Source organism: Aegilops tauschii, chromosome 6 (assembly GCF_002575655.3).
Source record: "Aegilops tauschii subsp. strangulata cultivar AL8/78 chromosome 6, Aet v6.0, whole genome shotgun sequence".
In the NCBI taxonomy this organism is placed as follows: Eukaryota; Viridiplantae; Streptophyta; class Magnoliopsida; order Poales; family Poaceae; genus Aegilops; species Aegilops tauschii.
In genome coordinates, this window is record NC_053040.3 from 59,397,593 (window position 1) to 59,415,952 (window position 18,360).

The window sequence follows — 18,360 nt, forward strand, 5'->3', positions numbered from 1 at the left end:
CCAGGGCTTGGGTATTGCTGCCCTCCCTCCCCCCCACTATATATAGGGCCAAGGGAGAGGGGGGGCGCAGCCTTGGCCCTTCCTCCAAGGAAGGGTGCGGCCAGGGAGGAGTCCTTCCCCCCAAGGCACCTCGGAGGTGCCTTCCCCCTTTAGGACTCTCCCTTTTCCTTATCTCTTGGCGCATGGGCCTCTTGGGGCTGGTGCCCTTGGCCCATATAGGCCAAGGCGCACACCCCTACAGCCCATGTGGCCCCCCGGGGCTGGTGGACCCCCGGACCCCTTTCGGCACTCCCGGTACAATACCGATAATGCGCGAAACTTTTCTGGCGACCAAAACAAGACTTCCCATATATAAATCTTTACCTCCGGACCATTCCGGAACTCCTCGTGACGTCCTGGATCTCATCCGGGACTCCGAACAACTTTTGGGTTACCACATACTAATATCTCTACAACCCTAGCGTCACCGAACCTTAAGTGTGTAGACCCTACGGGTTCGGGAGACACGCAGACATGACCGAGACGACTCTCCGGTCAATAACCAACAGCGGGATCTGGATACCCATGTTGGCTCCCACATGCTCCTCGATGATCTCATCGGATGAACCACGATGTCGAGGATTCAATCAATCCCGTATACAATTCCCTTTGTCAATCGGTATGTTACTTGCCCGAGATTCGATCGTCGGTATCCCGATACCTTGTTCAATCTCGTTACCGGCAAGTCTCTTTACTCGTTCCGTAACACATCATCCCGTGATCAACTCCTTGGTCACATTGTGCACATTATGATGATGTCCTACCGAGTGGGCCCAGAGATACCTCTCCGTTTACACGGAGTGACAAATCCCAGTCTTGATTCGTGCCAACCCAACAGACACTTTCGGAGATACCTGTAGTGCACCTTTATAGCCACCCAGTTACGTTGTGACGTTTGGTACACCCAAAGCATTCCTACGGTATCCGGGAGTTGCACAATCTCATGGTCTAAGGAAATGATACTTGACATTAGAAAAGCTCTTAGCAAACGAACTACACGATCTTGTGCTAGGCTTAGGATTGGGTCTTGTCCATCACATCATTCTCCTAATGATGTGATCCCGTTATCAACGACATCCAATGTCCATGGTCAGGAAACCGTAACCATCTATTGATCAACGAGCTAGTCAACTAGAGGCTTACTAGGGACATGGTGTTGTCTATGTATCCACACATGTATCTGAGTTTCCTATCAATACAATTATAGCATGGATAATAAACGATTATCATGAACAAGGAAATATAATAATAACCAATTTATTATTGCCTCTAGGCCATATTTCCAACATGCCAGACATGGGGAAGACAAAAGGATCCATTGCGGCAGGTCATAGACTAGTGTAGTGTATCCGTGTCGTGGGAATGAAGCTCCGTGCGGCGGGACGTGCACATGGTTTTATCTTTTTTAGTTAAAATATGTCTAAAATGTAAATGTTTTTGACGGTTTGTATGAAATCCGCTGTTTGCATGACTTTCATCCGGTTTGTTGAAAAAGTGTTTGAAATGTATGTAGTCAGCGTTGGATGGCCTGCTCTGGTATCCATGTCTATGGACTGGTCCCGGTCCCCTGTCCCGGATAGATGTCAGAGCAAATTTGCGGGTCACCGTTGAAGATAACATCCTTCTAATAACCATCTAATTACAAGTTAGTTTACCACACCAAACAAAACGAATAATCAAACAAGTAACCATATAAGAACAAGCTAAACCTCCCTCCCTTGATGTCGCTGTAACTTAATAAAGCTAAACATAAAAAATGAGAAACAAGGAGAGAAAGAGACAAGAATAGAAGGGAAGAAATGGTCTGAAAGAGGGGGAGGAGGTGTGTTGACAATGGGAGGCGAGGCAGTTTGACGGTTTGACTGACTGGCCAGCGACACACGGGAAGGCCTCCTCTTCTTCCCCTCTCGCTGTCTCCCTCCTCCTTCCTCCGCTCCACCCTCACCTTCCTCTCCACCTTCCTCCTCCCTCCTCCCCACCCGACCCGACCCAAACCCCGCTCCCCCGCCTCTGCCTCCCCGCCCCTATATACCTCGCCCGCGCCCTCCCTATGCTGAGCTCGCACCCCCAAACCCCCGCGCCCCCGACGACGACGACGACGACTCTCCCGGCGACGACCCTTCCGACGACGAGGACCGGGCACCATGGGCGCCTGCCTGTCCTCCTCCAAGCAGGAGGCGGACGCGGAGCGGCGGCGGCGGCAGCGGCCGAGGGGCGGCAAGGCCGAGGAGAAGGGCGCGGCGGCGGAGGCGCCCGCGGTGGAGTTCGGCTACGAGCGGGACTTCGAGGGCAGGTACGAGGTCGGCCGCCTGCTCGGCCACGGCCAGTTCGGCTACACCTTCGCCGCCGTCGACCGCCTCTCCGGGGACCGCGTCGCCGTCAAGCGCATCGACAAGGCCAAGGTCCGTTTCTCAGGATTTTCCCCCACCGCATCTGCAGCTCGGTTCGGTTCGGTTCGGTTCCCTCGGTCTTCGTTTGGTCGGGAGATTGCGATGAAATCAGTCGCCGCCGCCGGTCGTCGGGCGATTCGTTCGGCTAGCTTGAGATCACCCGGCTCGTCGATTCAGCGGCGTTGCGCGGATTTAGACTTTAGAAGATAGATTATTACACGGGGGAAATGAAATTACTCGCCATACTCGGTATGAGATTGCTGAATGCTGCCGCTGCCGCTGATGATGTGTGGAGGAGGGTGGTCTGCCCTCCGTGTCGGCGAGGCCCTACACTCTTCCTCCTCTTGTCAATTCGTCGCTAGGTGCAGCTGTCCACTTTCCTTTTTGAGGGGTCCAGTACATGAGTGAAGCCCATCTTCGCGGGTTCCTTCCTGGTTTGGCACTTGAGTAGTTGTTCACCACGCCAATTTTGCTCCTGAAAATGGTACATCTACCTGTACTTCTCCCCGAAATGGTGAAGACGCTTCGTCCTGACTCCTGACTGTTTGCGTAGATGCTTCGTCTTTTCAAACTCAGAGGGAGAATGTTAGGGGTTGATAGTAGTAGTTGTTTGTACGCTACTGTACCTTGTCGGCGCCTCTTGTTTCTGTTAAGAACTTGTGGAGCGCCATTTCTGTGAAATACGTGTCACATCGAGCTCCAGTTTGCGTCTAGTGTATATGTGTTCGTCTTCAACCTTGATTGTAGTTTTGATATTGTTTTTTGCAGCCTTTACGGATAATTTGGTGTAGGTGTTCATTTAGGATAGCTTATCTTTTTGCTCCTGGTAAGCTCACCAACCATTTCCTGGAGTGGACAATGTCTCCTTGGCTTCTTCCATGCTATGGACAGATGACATTTTCTTCATTCCTCTCAATTTTGACCTGGGAATGCATGTACTAATCAACACGGTGTTGATGTATTCAAAGACTTTGTACCTTGGTTCAAACGACAGTATTGCTTTATTATTTTCTACTCCCTCCGATCCATATTATGTGTCGCTCAAACGGATGTATCTAGCACTGAAATATGTCTAGATACATCTGTTTGAGCGACAAGTAATATGGATCGGAGGGAGTACTAAAAATGCAAAGCCATGGAGGGAAATTTCAATCACCACGGAATCTTAAATGACTTTCATGGTAAATTCGGGTCATAGGTATGCTAGAAATATGGGCCATTCGTTCTGTGGCAGAATGCATAACAATTGAAATTTGACAGCAGGATATCCTTGTGAAAGTCGTACTGACTATTGATTATTAACCTTCTGTGGAAATTATACCTCTTATTCCAAAGGAAAGAAAATGTAGCACCTACACTGCTATGTTGCGAACTATAATAATAACTAATGAAAACATAATGACTTCACTGCATGAATGCTAATTGCGCATGGTTCTATAAATCATTATCCTCTATTATAGATGGATACGGTGTCGAGTCTTGTTCAGCTAATGTTCATCCATGCAGCTAATTGAAGTCTTGGATACGTGCAATGTACATTTACATGTTTACATCTGTCTGCTTTGCATCATCTTTGGAGTATGTGATTAACACAATTATATTTATGGACTTTATAACAGATGACCCGACCTGTTGCTGTGGAAGATGTAAAGAGAGAAGTGAAGATTCTTAAAGCCCTTAAAGGCCATGAGAACATTGTTCACTTCGACAATGCATTCGAGGACGATTCATATGTGTATATTGTGATGGAGTAAGTAGTCTTGTACTTATTTAGCAGAATTTGCTCTCAGTAACATTTAATGATATGATGGTCTGCAGGTTTAACAGTGTTATTTTGCCACAGTTGTCGAAACAAATTACGATATCTTGTTCCTAGAGTCACATGCATGCACTTACTGAAATTTTCCTTCTAAATCCTAGTAATTCTGTCTTGTCCTGAGATTTTTTCGACAAAGTCTTGTCCTGAGATAAATTAAGTTTCTATTCCTCATAACACTGTGGGTAGACCAGCTGTATTGTCTATCTAAATTTTACATTATAATATATGAATATGTATAGTGTAATGAAATGCTCAAATTTTGAGCGGACTTACTCATATATGTTTTGAACTCTTCGCAGTTTCCTTGCAATGTATCACAAATATTTGGTTAGCATATATCATGATCTATTGGGCTATCGCACTTAGGGATATTTGGAGTTCTTTCTTTTAAAAGCATAATCAATAATCATTCCTATGCTCTAGTACCAAGTACTAAGTCTTGCTTCTTTGCCTTTTCTTGCAGACTTTGTGAAGGTGGTGAACTATTGGACCGGATTTTGGCAAAGTAAGATCAGATATATTCTGCTTTTCTTGTTCCATATATCGTTTTCTCTTCTGGTGCCATTCGGTTGCTAGATTTAGTGGTGTCTTTTAGTTCTCACAAATTTTAGCCTTGATGTTTTTGGTGTCTGCATTAATCACCTTTTGATTGTGAAAAGAAGAATCAGTTCTCACTGGCATTTACCCTTTGACAGAAAAAACAGCCGCTATAGTGAGAAAGACGCTGCAGTGGTGGTGCGGCAGATGCTCAAAGTGGCTGCTGAGTGTCATCTGCGTGGGTTAGTCCATCGAGATATGAAGCCTGAGGTAAAAATCGATTGCTTTTGATGTCTTGGCACTTAGCATACAGTTTTGGTGATACTTCACTACTTCTCAGGTCATGTAAGAATGTGCCTATTTTCCTTCCCAGAACTTCCTTTTCAAATCAACCAAGGAGGACTCGCCTCTGAAGGCAACAGATTTTGGTTTGTCAGACTTCATAAAACCAGGTACCTGCTTCAATGTCTTCTGTATATGTGCATCATTGTTATGTGTATCTTGTCGCATCAAATCTTAACGGGGCATCGAACTCGGTAATTGCTCTGGCTCATACATCAGTTAAATACATGATTACAGGGAAGAAGTTCCGTGATATAGTTGGCAGTGCCTATTATGTTGCACCAGAAGTATTAAAACGGCGGTCTGGACCTGAGTCGGATGTTTGGAGCATAGGAGTTATAACTTACATTTTGCTCTGTGGGAGGCGCCCCTTTTGGGACAAAACAGAGGATGGCATATTCAAGGAGGTAAATGGATTGTGTTGCATTGGTTATGCTTCCATGTAAATTGTTATTGGTGACTGTGGTGAGCTTTATCATAGTGTTTTCAGTGAACTGACAAAATGGAGAAGCTGTGTTTTTTGCAACTTTTTCACTATGTAATGTGGCAATGTTACCTTAAACATGTGCAGTCTCTGCTCTCTAGGCAATTTCTGTATAGCTGATGCCTGCCAATTTCTTTGACACAATGCAGTCTTAAATTGTATAGTCCTTCCCCAGACCCCACCTGGTGTGGGAGCTTCTAGCACTGGGTCTGTCCTTTTAATGCAGTCTTAAATTGCCTACCATCATTTGGGCGTGTTAATATACAATCGTTAGCCATCTCAGAAATGAATATATAAAAATATTGTCCACTTTTATTTAATACCATGTATAAATGCGCAATCTATGGTGCCAATCCTCTCAGGCAATCTGTGCGTAGCTGCTGGTATAGCTACTGGGAAATTTGATCCTAGGATTATCCATCTTAAATGTATGGTATATTGCCTTAGTTTCAGACAGGCACCTAAACATAGAAATTTATAGTACTACCTCCTGGTATAATTTTTCCAGCCAAATTATGTTATAACTATTTTTAAAACATGTCTAAATATTCTGGGTATTTCAAAAAAAGAGAACAATTTACTGCCTTTCCTACTGGCTTGCTAGAAAGTCGGGCCCACATGCCATGACAGAACATTTGTAGTTAATTTAGAAAATAACCATAAGTTAAACATTTTACTCAACCAGTAAAAGGTGTTGGGTAATATGCCTGTCCACTTCAATCTACCATCATTTTTTTTGTGTGTGTGTAATATTTCTATGCATGTATATCAGCAAAGACAGAATCTTGATAGCATACATGATCTTATGTGTTCTATTAATTTCTTTTAATCAGGTTCTAAGAAACAAGCCTGATTTCCGTAAGAGACCTTGGCCAAGTATCAGTTCAAGTGCTAAAGATTTTGTTAAAAAATTACTGGTGAAGAACCCAAGGGCGAGATTGACAGCAGCTCAAGCTCTCTGTAAGTTCCAATATAATGTCAATACTTTGCTAGTATACATGATGCTTAGGGTTGTATTTTTTGCCTATTCTTGTTTTCTGCGCGAGAAAACACACACATACATAGTGCCAAAAAAGAATGCACATGAGTAAGTCTGCAATCTGCATGCTAAGTGCTGTGCATACATACAGCCTGAGGACAAGTCTGTCTTTCATCACGAAATTTTTCTGGCATTTTCAAAATATGATGCTAGAATCAGATGTTGCATTCTGATTCCGGGAGTAACATAAAGTCCTCTAAAAAAGAAGCCTTATGAAATTTAAGAAACACATGTGAGTTATTCAGTTTTATTTGGTTTTTTAGTGAGGCCAAACACTGGATATCTGCTGCAATACCATTTTTTTCCAGGCTGTATCATCTTATAGGAGTTTATTTGGTTGTAGAAAGACATATAGTGTTAACATGTAGCTTAAACTTTTTAAGCATCAAGTTAGGAAGATGATTGCAGCAAGAATGTCTAGTACTCACCATCTTTCATGTTTACTAATTCTGATTGTGCTTGACATGATTAGCACATCCATGGGTGAGAGAAGGAGGAGATGCATCTGAGATCCCTGTCGATATATCTGTGTTGTACAACATGCGCCAATTTGTCAAGTACAGCCGTTTTAAGCAATTTGCGCTGCGGGTAAGCATCACGGTCTCAAAAATATTTTTATGGTATTCTCATTCTGTTCCTTACAAATATTGCTCCATTGCTTGTTCAGGCCTTAGCAAGTACAGTCAATGAGGAAGAGCTAGCGGATCTAAAGGACCAATTCGATGCTATTGATGTTGATAAAAGTGGATCAATTAGCATTGAAGAAATGCGGCATGTAAGATTTAGAGTCCTTTTCATATGAGAACGTTTTGCACTGGTACTGGATGGTGCTGACGATCTTTGTATGTTTCAATAGGCCCTTGCGAAGGATCTTCCTTGGAGATTGAAGGGCCCTCGTGTTCTCGAGATCATTCAAGCAGTAAGCTTTGAGAGACTTCTTTTCGGTCTCCCTTTTATTTCACAGCAAGCAGTTGACATAACCTCAACTCATCTTATTTTATATGGTAGATCGACAGCAACACGGATGGCCTTGTCGACTTCAAAGAGTTTGTTGCGGCAACTCTCCACATACATCAGATGGCTGAGCTGGACTCTGAAAGGTGGGGCCTCCGCTGCCAAGCTGCTTTCAGCAAATTTGATCTGGATGGGGATGGGTACATCACCCCCGATGAACTTAGAATGGTAAGTTCTGATTCCTGTTGCGTTCGTGTTTTTTTTTCAAGAAAACGCAAAAGGATCTTTGCGTTTCATTGCATTGAAAAGATGAGAGAGTACAAACCTCCTAGGAGGTGATAGTTACAAGGGCCCAACGCCCGATCAGTGGACATCCCAGGAGGCGGGCAACACAACCCTCAGCCTCTGTGCCCAAGCTTGTGCCCAACATTTAGCCTCGTCTTTAATCGTACCGACTAACGCATCTATCGAGGGCCTTGCATTGTCGAAGACGCATTCGTTCCTCTGTTTCCAGATCATTCAGGGGACGTGTGTTCGTGTTGGTTATTCGATTCGCGCATCATGTCACATGATCCATTTTGCACTTTTTTTCTCATGAATGGTGAGTTGGCTCGACTTAATCTGGATGAGACGCTCCGTATTGTGCTTTGCTTCCAACTATCTGGTTCTTCATATTCAGTGAATTTAGTAATTCCTCGAGTTTGCACATAGAAATTAATATTTTTCCACCATAAAAAGAAAGTATGCATCGGGTTGTAGTCCATTCAGGTACATCCCAAGATTTGAAGGCTGTTTGATTCTCCAAGTTGCATGCTTCGGCATTTATATTTGGACTACTATTTCAGAGCCTAAATATTTATTTACTGAGACAAACCTAACAATATCTTTCCTACTTATAAAGGTTGGAGTTGGTGGTGTGTTCACATGTGGGACCAACAACCTTCACCAATAAACGAATGCACCCCTACCCACATTAAGAATAGCAACCTTGAACATGTGGGACCAACAACCGTCACCAACCTTCACCAATAAGGCAATAAACGAATGCACCCCTACCCACATTGAGAATAGCAACCTTGAATGAACATAAATAAACAAATGTTTTTGTACTCACATGTGGGATCAAACACAGATAAACAATACACTACTATTCATGTGAGGCTAACACTTGGGCACAAATAACAAATGCAGAAATGCGACTCCAACTCAATATAATGCTCTTGTTTTTCTTTTTTCTTTTCTTTCTTTCCAACCAAGTTATTTCAGTTTTATATCACAGAACAAGAGAGTGAACAAGTTGTAATTCCAAAACGACGATAGACCTTGTCCTCCTACCTGATCCACGACCTTGTGCAGTCAACTTACCAATGTCTATTCTCATATGTTTCAACATTCGAAATGTTGTGTCTGTAAAAAACCATGGTCACTTAAGATTCTCCAATGCCTGACGCGTGATCTTTTGTTGTATTTTTTTTCTTTTCAATAGTGATCCGCGAGCAAAGGCCGCATGGCACCAACGTATTTTGACAATTTCCAAAGCCAGTGACCTAACTCCTTGTATTTTATAGTTTCGTAGCAACGCACGGGCATTATGCTAGTAGTACCAACAACTGCAGCATAGAAACTAACTGTGACCGGTAGCATTCTCACTGGGGTTTTATTCCAATGTGCAGCACACGGGCTTAAAGGGATCCATCGAGCCATTGCTGGAGGAGGCCGACATAGACAAGGACGGGCGGATAAGCCTGTCCGAGTTCCGCAAGCTCCTACGAACCGCGAGCATGAGCAACCTGCCGAGCCCGTCCGGAGTTCCGAATCCCCAGGCTCTGTGACAATCGGCTAGGAGCATCTAGGGGGAAGGAGCACAGTAGTCTGTTTATTTCTTCTTCTTTCGTGCTGTTTTCCGCGTTCCGTGCGACGTGAGGGTTTGTGATTTGTTAGCATCCAGGTTCTGTGTGCAGTCATTGTATGGATAGATAAGTTTCAAGGTAAATATTTACGGAGTTGAGTGGAAGGCCCAGATTACAGCTTCTTTCTTGTACAGCTTTTTCCCCATTTTATGGAGTATTTTCTTGTTTCCGCCCTCCTATTGGAACCCTCACAAAGAAACCAAAGGTTGAAAGGTTAGGCCTGACTGGCTCTCCATTTCTCTAAAACTGAATTCAAGCATGTTTAGCTCAGGTGTGGCAAAAACTATGCCACAACACGGTCAGCTCTGCTGCACCTGCAGTCCTGCACTGACAAAAATGAAGCACCCCGATGAGCAAATCACCCAGAAATCCCATACATACACATCACCCAGAAATCCCATACATACATACATACACTTTGAACAGGGCGTAAAATACTCGCGAGTGGCACAGGGCACACATATCACATAGTACTCCCTCCGTATCAAAATATAAGATGCTTTTGCAGTTCAAATTGGACTGCAAAAACGTCTTATATTTTCGTATAGAGGTAGTACTAATTTGCTGGCATGAACGCTACTCTGTAAATAGCTTCAGAGTTCAGACAACAGAGCAGAATGTTCTTCCATGAACAGTGCCAAGCATAAGATGGCTGCGGAATAGCTCGTGTGGTTCGGCATTATTACTAAACAATAAGATGTAGCTAGCTAGGAGCCTCCACAGAGCTTTGAGACCCTCAGCCATCCGATCACTCCAACGTACGATCCATATCAGCTTTGGTCGTCCCAGGTCGTTTGCGCGCTTCACTCGCCGTTTAGCGGGCCGCTGCTCCGCAGAACGAGGTACGATTTTTGTCCATAGGCGGGCCGAGGCCCAGGTCCAGTCCAGTAGGCCACCTAAAATCCCCACATATTATTGCGTACTCCTTTTCCGGTTATTAATCTCCTTCGGCATCGATCTAACCTTAGGTGTCGCCGTCATCGTCGCCTCCACCATGACCTTCTGCTAGCCGCTCCTTCCCCATCACCACTGCCAGACCCATGCCTTCTCCGTAGCCCACCTTCGATGCTCTCTGCTCGTGGCTGCATCCTGTACGATGTGGCAGCAGCACGAATCACAAGAGGGGGGAAGGATGCGGTGGCGGCACAAGAACGCAAGAGGAGAAATGTCTGTCTCTCTAGATCCATGGAAGATGGCGCTGTGATCTGCATGCATCAACTGTCGTGGCCATCTTCTCCTACCATTTCGCCGACTGTGCAGCGGGATCGAGATTCGGAGGTGGCCTCCATTGAGGCGCATTCTCAACTTCTCAACTCCTTTCCCTCATGCCCGCACCAAACCTAGCATGTTTGATGAAGAAGCCCTCTCTTTCTCCCCTCCCTCCCTCCCTCTCCCTCCCTCTCCCCCTCCCTCTCCCTCCCTCTCCCCTCTCCCTCTCTCCCTCTCTCTCTCTCTCTCTCCCTCCCTCCCTCTCTCTCTCCCTCTCTCCCTCCCCCTCTCTCCCTCTTCCTCTCTCCCCCTCTCCCTCTCCCTCTCTCCCTCTCCCTCTCCCTCACTCTCGCTCTCCCTCTCTCTCTCACTCTCGCTCTCCCTCTCTCTCTCTCCCTCTCTCTCTCTCCCTCTCCCTCTCCCTCTCCCTCTCCCTCGCTCTCCCTCTTCCTCTCCATCTTCTCCTACCATTTCGCCGACTGTGCAGCGGGATCGAGATTCGGAGGTGGCCTCCATTGAGGCGCATTCTCAACTTCTCAACTCCTTTCCCTCATGCCCGCACCAAACCTAGCACGTTTGATGAAGAAGCCCTCTCTCTCTCTCTCCCCTCCCTCCCTCTCCCCCTCCCTCTCCCTCTCCCTCTCTCTCTCTCCCTCTCCCTCTCCCTCCCTCCCTCCCTCCCCCCTCCCTCCCTCTCTCTCTCTCTCTCTCTCTCCCCCCTCCCTCCCTCCCTCTCTCTCCCCCCTCCCTCCCTCCCTCTCTCTCTCCCTCCCTCCCTCTCTCTCCCTCCCTCCCTCTCTCTCTCTCTCTCTCTCTCTCTCTCTCTCTCTCTCTCACCCCCTACTGCACTACCGCTTCGGCAGAACCTGTAAGTAGCCTGATCGACAATACCCATTGAACGTATTTATGTGATTATTATGCTCAATTCTCTCAAGAATTTTATTCACCTGCTAAGTGATGCATGATTAATTTTCTCATGTACCTAGCTTTCTAGAAATGTACAATATGTGCATATTCACCACGTGCAATCTTTTGGCACATAAGTATCTTTATATTTAAGAAACTCATAGCATCAAAACCATGGAATCTTTATATTATTGTTATTAGGAAAGAGAATATCAAAGCTAAGGGACAAAGAAGAATGGAAGAATGCAAGTATCGGTAAGTTGTGCCAGGATGAAGATGAATTATGCATGGAACAAATCTATTGCTTGCTTCTCTCTCTAGCCAATCTTTATGACAGTAGCAGTGTCTTACATTTGTTTATTTTTTAGTTTCGAATGGTTATATTTTTACAAGACTTTATTTGCCCATGTTTTATTAATATCTAGCAATATATATCCATATCCCTCCCTCTACTGCTGGCAAACATGCTGTCATGGAGAGACATAATATGCATCTTACAAGGAAAACATGAGTATAGTAATATGTTTGATTTCTCTCAACTCCTTTCTTATGTGTTGCTATTAATGTAATTGTGCGTCTTCCATCCAAGGTTTCAAACAACATAGTCTAGCTAAGAAGTATGTTCATATTTCACATACTATGATCAAGGCATGTAGCATCATGTGTGATAGATGTGAAGTATACAGATGGTTGTTTTTGGCCTTCTGGCTATTTAAAACCATGGTTTCGGACAAACCTTCCTAGAAGGATGTAGTTGTTTTTTGTATGAATAAGATTGAATTTCATCACCACACAAGTCATCAGTGTTAGTTTGTGCTTTGCACAAGATGCTTGACATGTAATTTGATCATTAATATTTGTGACTGTCCTCGAGAGTAAAAACAAAAATGTTACAATTGCTATTACTCTGTTTATTCAGCTCTTGACTTATTGCCCATTGAATTTCATGTGAAAGATATGGTTTAGCTTAACCATTCAGATAAGTTTTTACACTAAAAATGTTTAATTCAACCTTACTAATATGAAATGTTAAAATAGAATAATATGTTTTAACCATCTTGATTATATCTTTCTTTTCAAGATGGACGGGGCGCGGCAACGCGCGCCTTCATGTTCTAGTTGTTGGGGAACGTAGCAGAAATTCAAAATTTTCTACGCATCACCAAGATCAATCTATGGAGTAATCTAGCAACGAGGGGAAGGGGAGTGAATCTACATACCCTTGTAGATCGCGATGCGGAAGCGTTGCAAGAACGCGGATGAGGGAGTCGTACTCGTAGCGATTCAGATCGCGGTTGATTCCGATCTAAGCACCGAAAGAACGGTGCCTCCGCGTTCAACACACGTGCAGCCCGGTGACGTCTCCCACGCCTTGATCCAGCAAGGAGAGAGGGAGAGGTTGGGGAAGACTCCATCCAGCAGCAACACGACGGCATGGTGGTGGTGGAGGAGCGTGGCAATCCCGCAGGGCTTCGCCAAGCACCGCGGGAGAGGAGGAGGAGGGAGAGGGGTAGGGCTGCACCGAAAGAGAGACGTTCTCGTGTCTATGGCAGCCCAAAACCTCAATATATATAGGGGAGGGGGAGGGCTGCGCCCCCATCTAGGGTTTCCCCCCTCAAGGGGTGCGGCTAGCCCTAGATGGGGCTTGGGGGGCGGCCAAAGGGGGGAGGAGTGCCTCCCAAGTCAAGTGGAGGCCCTCCCCCTTAGGGTTTCCCCTCTCCCATGCGCATGGGCCTTGGGGGGGCTGGTGCCCCTGGCCCATTAAGGCTAGGGCGCCCCCCTTACAGCCCATGCTGCTGTATTGGACGTGGTGGAACATTTTCCGGACCTCCGGACCCCTCCGGAATCCTCCGGAACCTTCTGGAAGCTTCCCGGTACAATACCGAAAAAACCCGAACTTTTCCCGGAACCCGAACAACAACTTTCCATATATAAATCTTTACCTCCGGACCATTCCGGAACTCCTCGTGACGTCCGGGATCTCATCCGGGACTCCGAACAACATTCGGTAACCACATATATACTTTCCCTATAACCCTAGCGTCATCGAACCTTAAGCGTGTAGACCCTACGGGTTCGGGAACCATGCAGACATGACCGAGACGTTCTCCGGTCAATAACCAACAGCGGGATCTGGATACCCATGTTGGCTCCCACATGTTTCACGATGATCTCATCGGATGAACCACGATGTCGGGGATTCAATCAATCCCGTATGCAATTCCCTTTGTCCATCGGTATGTTACTTGCCCGAGATTCGATCGTCGGTATCCCTATACCTTGTTCAATCTCGTTACCGGCAAGTCTCTTTACTCGTTCCGTAACTCACATCATCCCGTGATCAACTCCTTGGTCACACTGTGCACATTATGATGATGTCCTACCGAGTGGGCCCAGAGATACCTCTCCGTTTACACGGAGTGACAAATCCCAGTCTCGATTCGTGCCAACCCAACAAACACTTTCGGTGATACCCGTAGTGCACCTTTATAGCCACCCAGTTACGTTGTGACGTTTGGCACACCCAAAGCATTCCTACGGTATCCGGGAGTTGCACAATCTCATGGTCTAAGGAAATGATACTTGACATTAGAAAAGCTCTGAGCAAACGAACTACACGATCTTGTGCTAGGCTTAGGATTGGGTCTTGTCCATCACATCATTCTCCTAATGATGTGATCCCGTTATCAACGACATCCAATGTCCATGGTCAGGAAACCGTAACCATCTATTGATCAACGAGCTAGTCAACTAGAGGCTTACTAGGGACATGGTGTTGTCTATGTATCCACACATGTATCTGAGTTTCCTATCAATACAATTCTAGCATGGATAATAAACGATTATCATGAACAAGGAAATATAATAATAACCTATTTATTATTGCCTCTAGGGCATATTTCCAACAGTCTCCCACTTGCACTAGAGTCAATAATCTAGTTCACATCACCATGTGATTAACACTGACAGGTCACATCACCATGTGACCAACACCCAAGAGTTTACTAGAGTCAACAATCTAGTTCACATCTCTATGTGATTAACACTCAATGAGTTCTGGTTTGATCATGTTATGCTTGTGAGAGAGGTTATTAGTCAACGGGTCTGAACCTTTCAGATCCGTGTGTGCTTTACGAATATCTATGTCTTCTTTGTGGATGCTACCACGCGCTACTTGGAGCCATTTCAAGTCATTGCTCTACTATACGAATCCGGTTTACTACTCAGAGTCATCCGGATTAGTGTCAAAGTTCGCATCGACGTAACCCTTTACGACGAACTCCTTTTCACCTCCATAATCAAGAAAATTCCCTAGTCCACTAGGTACTAAGGATAAGTTCGACCGCTGTCATGTGATCCATTCCCGGATCACTATTGTACCCCTTGACCAACTCATGGCAAGGCACACTTCATGTGCGGTACACAGCATAGCATACTGTAGAGCCTACGTCTAAAGCATAGGGGACGACCTTCGTCCTTTCTCTCTCTTCTGCTGTGGTCAGGTCTTGAGTCTTACTCAATACTCACACCTTGTAACACAGCCAAGAACTCCTTCTTTGTTGATCTATTTTGAATTCTTTCAAAAACATGTCAAGGTGTGCGTTCTTTTGAAAGTATCATCAGGCGTCTTGATCTATCTCTATAGATCTTGATGCCCAATATGTAAGCAGCTTTATCCAGGTCTTCCTTTGAAAAACTCCTTTCAAACAACCCTTTATGCTTTCCAGAAATTTTACATTATTTCGGATCAACAATATGTCATTCACATATACTTATCAGAAATGTTGTAGCGCTCCCACTCACTTTATTGTAAATACAAGTTTCTAACAAACTTTGTATAAACCCAAAAACTTTGATCACCCCATCAAAGCGTATATTCTGACTCCGAGATGCTTGCTCTAATCCATGGAAGGATCGCTGGAGCTAGCATACCTTTTAGCATCCTTAGGATCGACAAAACCTTTCTGATTGTATCACATACAACCTTTCCTTACGAAAACTGGTAAGGAAACTTGTTTTGACATCCATCTGCCAGATTTCATAAATGTAGCTAATGCTAACATGATTCCGACGGACCTAAGCATCGCTACGGATGAGAAAAACTCATCGTAGTCAACTCCTTGAACTTGTGAAAATACTCTTTGCCACAAGTCGAGCTTCATAGACGGTAACATTACCGTCCACGTCCGTCTTCTTCTCAAAGATCCATTTATCTTGGATTTCATGGTTTCTAACCATTTGTCGGAATATGGGCCCACCATCGCTTCTCCATAGCTCGTAGGTTCAGTATTGTCCAACAACATGATATCTCAGACAGGATCACGTACCACTCTAAAGTAGCACGCATCCTCGTCGTCCTACGAGGTTTGGTGGTGACTTGATCCGAAGTTTCATGATCACTATCATAAGCTTCTACTTCAATTGGTATAGGTGCCACAGGAACAACTTCCTGTGCCCTGCTACACACTAGTTGAAGTGACGGTTCAATAACCTTATCAAGTCTCCACCATCCTCCCACTCAATTCTTTCGAGAGAAACTTTTCCTCGAGAAAGGACTTATTGCTAGAAGCAATTACTTTTGCTTCCAGATCTGAAATAGGAGGTATACCCAACTGTTTTGGGTTTTCTATGAAGATGCATTTATCCGCTTTGGGTTCGAGCTTATCAGCCTGAAACATTTTTCACATAAGCGTCGCAGCCCCAAACTTTTAAGAAACGACAACTTAGGTTTCTATAAACGGTGTCGTCTCAACGGAATTGCGTGGTGCCCCTTTTTAAAGTGAATGCGGTTGTCTCTAATGCCTAACCCATAAACGATAGTGGTAATTTGATAAGAAACATCATGGTATGCACCATATCCAATAGGGTGTAGTTATGATGTTCGGACACACCATCACACTATGGTGTTCCAGGCGGTATTAATTGTGAAACACTTTCCACAATGTCTTAATTGTGTGCCAAACTCGTAACTCAGATATCTCTATGATCATATCATAGACATTTTATCCTCTTGTCACGACAATCTTCAACTTCACTCTGAAATTACTTGAACCTTTCAATAATTCAGACTAGTGTTTCATCAAGTAAATACACTCAGCATCTACTCAAATTATCTGTGAAGTAAGAACATAACGATATCCACTGCATGCCTCAGCACTCATTGGACTGCGTACATCAAAATGTATTACTTCCAATAAGTTGCTCTCTTGTTCCATCTTACTGAAAACGAGGACTTTCAGTCATCTTGCCCATGTGGTATGATTTGCATGTCTCAAGTGATTCATAATCAAGTGAGTCTAAACGATCCATCTGCATGGAGTTTCTTCATGCATATATACCAATAGACATGGTTCGCATGTCTCAATCTTTTCAAAATGAGTGAGTCCAAAGATCCATCCACATGGAGCTTCCTCATGCATTCTATACCAATATGACTCAAGTGGCAGTGCCACAAGTATGTGGTACTATCATTACTATCTTATATCTTTTTGGCATGAACATGTGTATCACTACGATCGAGATTCATTTTAGGTGCAAGACCATTGAAGGTATTATTCAAATAAACAGAGTAACCATTATTCTCCTTAAATGAATAACCGTTTTGCGGTAAACATAATCCAATCATGTTCAACGCAACCACCAAATCTCGATGGTAGAGGGAGCATGCGATGCTTGATCACATCAACCTTGGAAACACTTCCAACACATATCGTCATCTCACCTTTAGCTAGTCTCCATTTATTCCACAGCTTTTATTTCGAGTTACTAACACTTAGCAACCGAACCAGTATCTAATGCCCTGGTGCTGCTAGGAGTACTAGTAAAGTACACATTCATATAACGTATATCCAATATACTTCTGTCGACCTTGCCTGTCTTCTCATCTACCAAGTATCTAGGGTAGTACTGCTTCAGTGACCGTTCCTCTTATTACAGAAGCACTTAGTCTCGGGTTTGGGTTCAACCTTGGGATTCTTCACTAGAGCAGCAAACGACTTGCTGTTTCATGAAGTATCCCTTTTGCCCTTGCCCTTCTTAAACTAGTGGTTCTACTAACCATCAACAATTGATGCTCCTTCTTGATTTCTACTCTCGCGGTGTCAAACATCGCGAATAGCTCAAGGATCATCATAACTATCCTTGATATGTTATAGTTCATCACGAAGCTCTACTAGCTTGGTGGCAGTGACTATGGAGAACTATCACTATCTCATCTGGGAGAATAACTCCCACTCGATTCAAGCGATTGTGGCACTCAGACAATCTGAGCACACGCTCAACGATTGAGCTTTTCTCCCTTAGTTTGCAGGCTTAGGAAACTTGTCAGAGGTCTCATACCTCTTGACGTGGGCACTAGTCTGAAATCCCAATTTCAGTCTTCGGAACATCTCACATGTTCTGCGACGTTTCAAAAACGTCTTGGGTGCCACAATTCTAAACCGCACTGAACTATCACGTAGTTATCAAAACGTGTATGTCAGATGTTTCGTAACATCTACAGACGACGCTGAGGTTCAGTACACCGAGCGGTGCATTAAGGACATAAGCCTTCTGTGTAGTAATGAGGACAATCCTCAGTTTACGGACCCAGTCCGCATAATTGCTACTACCAACTTTCAACTAAATTTTCTCTAGGAACATATCTTAAACAGTAGAACTAAAGCGCAATGACATAATTTGTAAAGACCTTTTGACTATGTTCATGATAATGAAGTTCATCTGATTATTGA

The 18,360-nt window shown here is 44.5% G+C and overlaps 1 protein-coding gene across 1 annotated transcript; it reads left to right on the forward strand.

Annotated features, from left to right (window-relative positions):
• The first annotated feature begins 1,874 nt into the window (after positions 1 to 1,874).
• LOC109739643 (calcium-dependent protein kinase 4) lies at positions 1,875 to 9,683 on the forward strand. Its single transcript, XM_020298711.4, has 12 exons — positions 1,875 to 2,441; positions 4,049 to 4,179; positions 4,712 to 4,753; positions 4,944 to 5,055; positions 5,159 to 5,237; positions 5,365 to 5,534; positions 6,445 to 6,571; positions 7,123 to 7,238; positions 7,318 to 7,425; positions 7,507 to 7,569; positions 7,659 to 7,832; positions 9,278 to 9,683. Exons 1-12 carry the CDS (start codon positions 2,184 to 2,186, stop codon positions 9,434 to 9,436), a joined length of 1,539 nt encoding a protein of 512 aa, XP_020154300.1. The 5' UTR covers positions 1,875 to 2,183; the 3' UTR covers positions 9,437 to 9,683.
• The last annotated feature ends 8,677 nt before the right edge of the window (positions 9,684 to 18,360 follow it).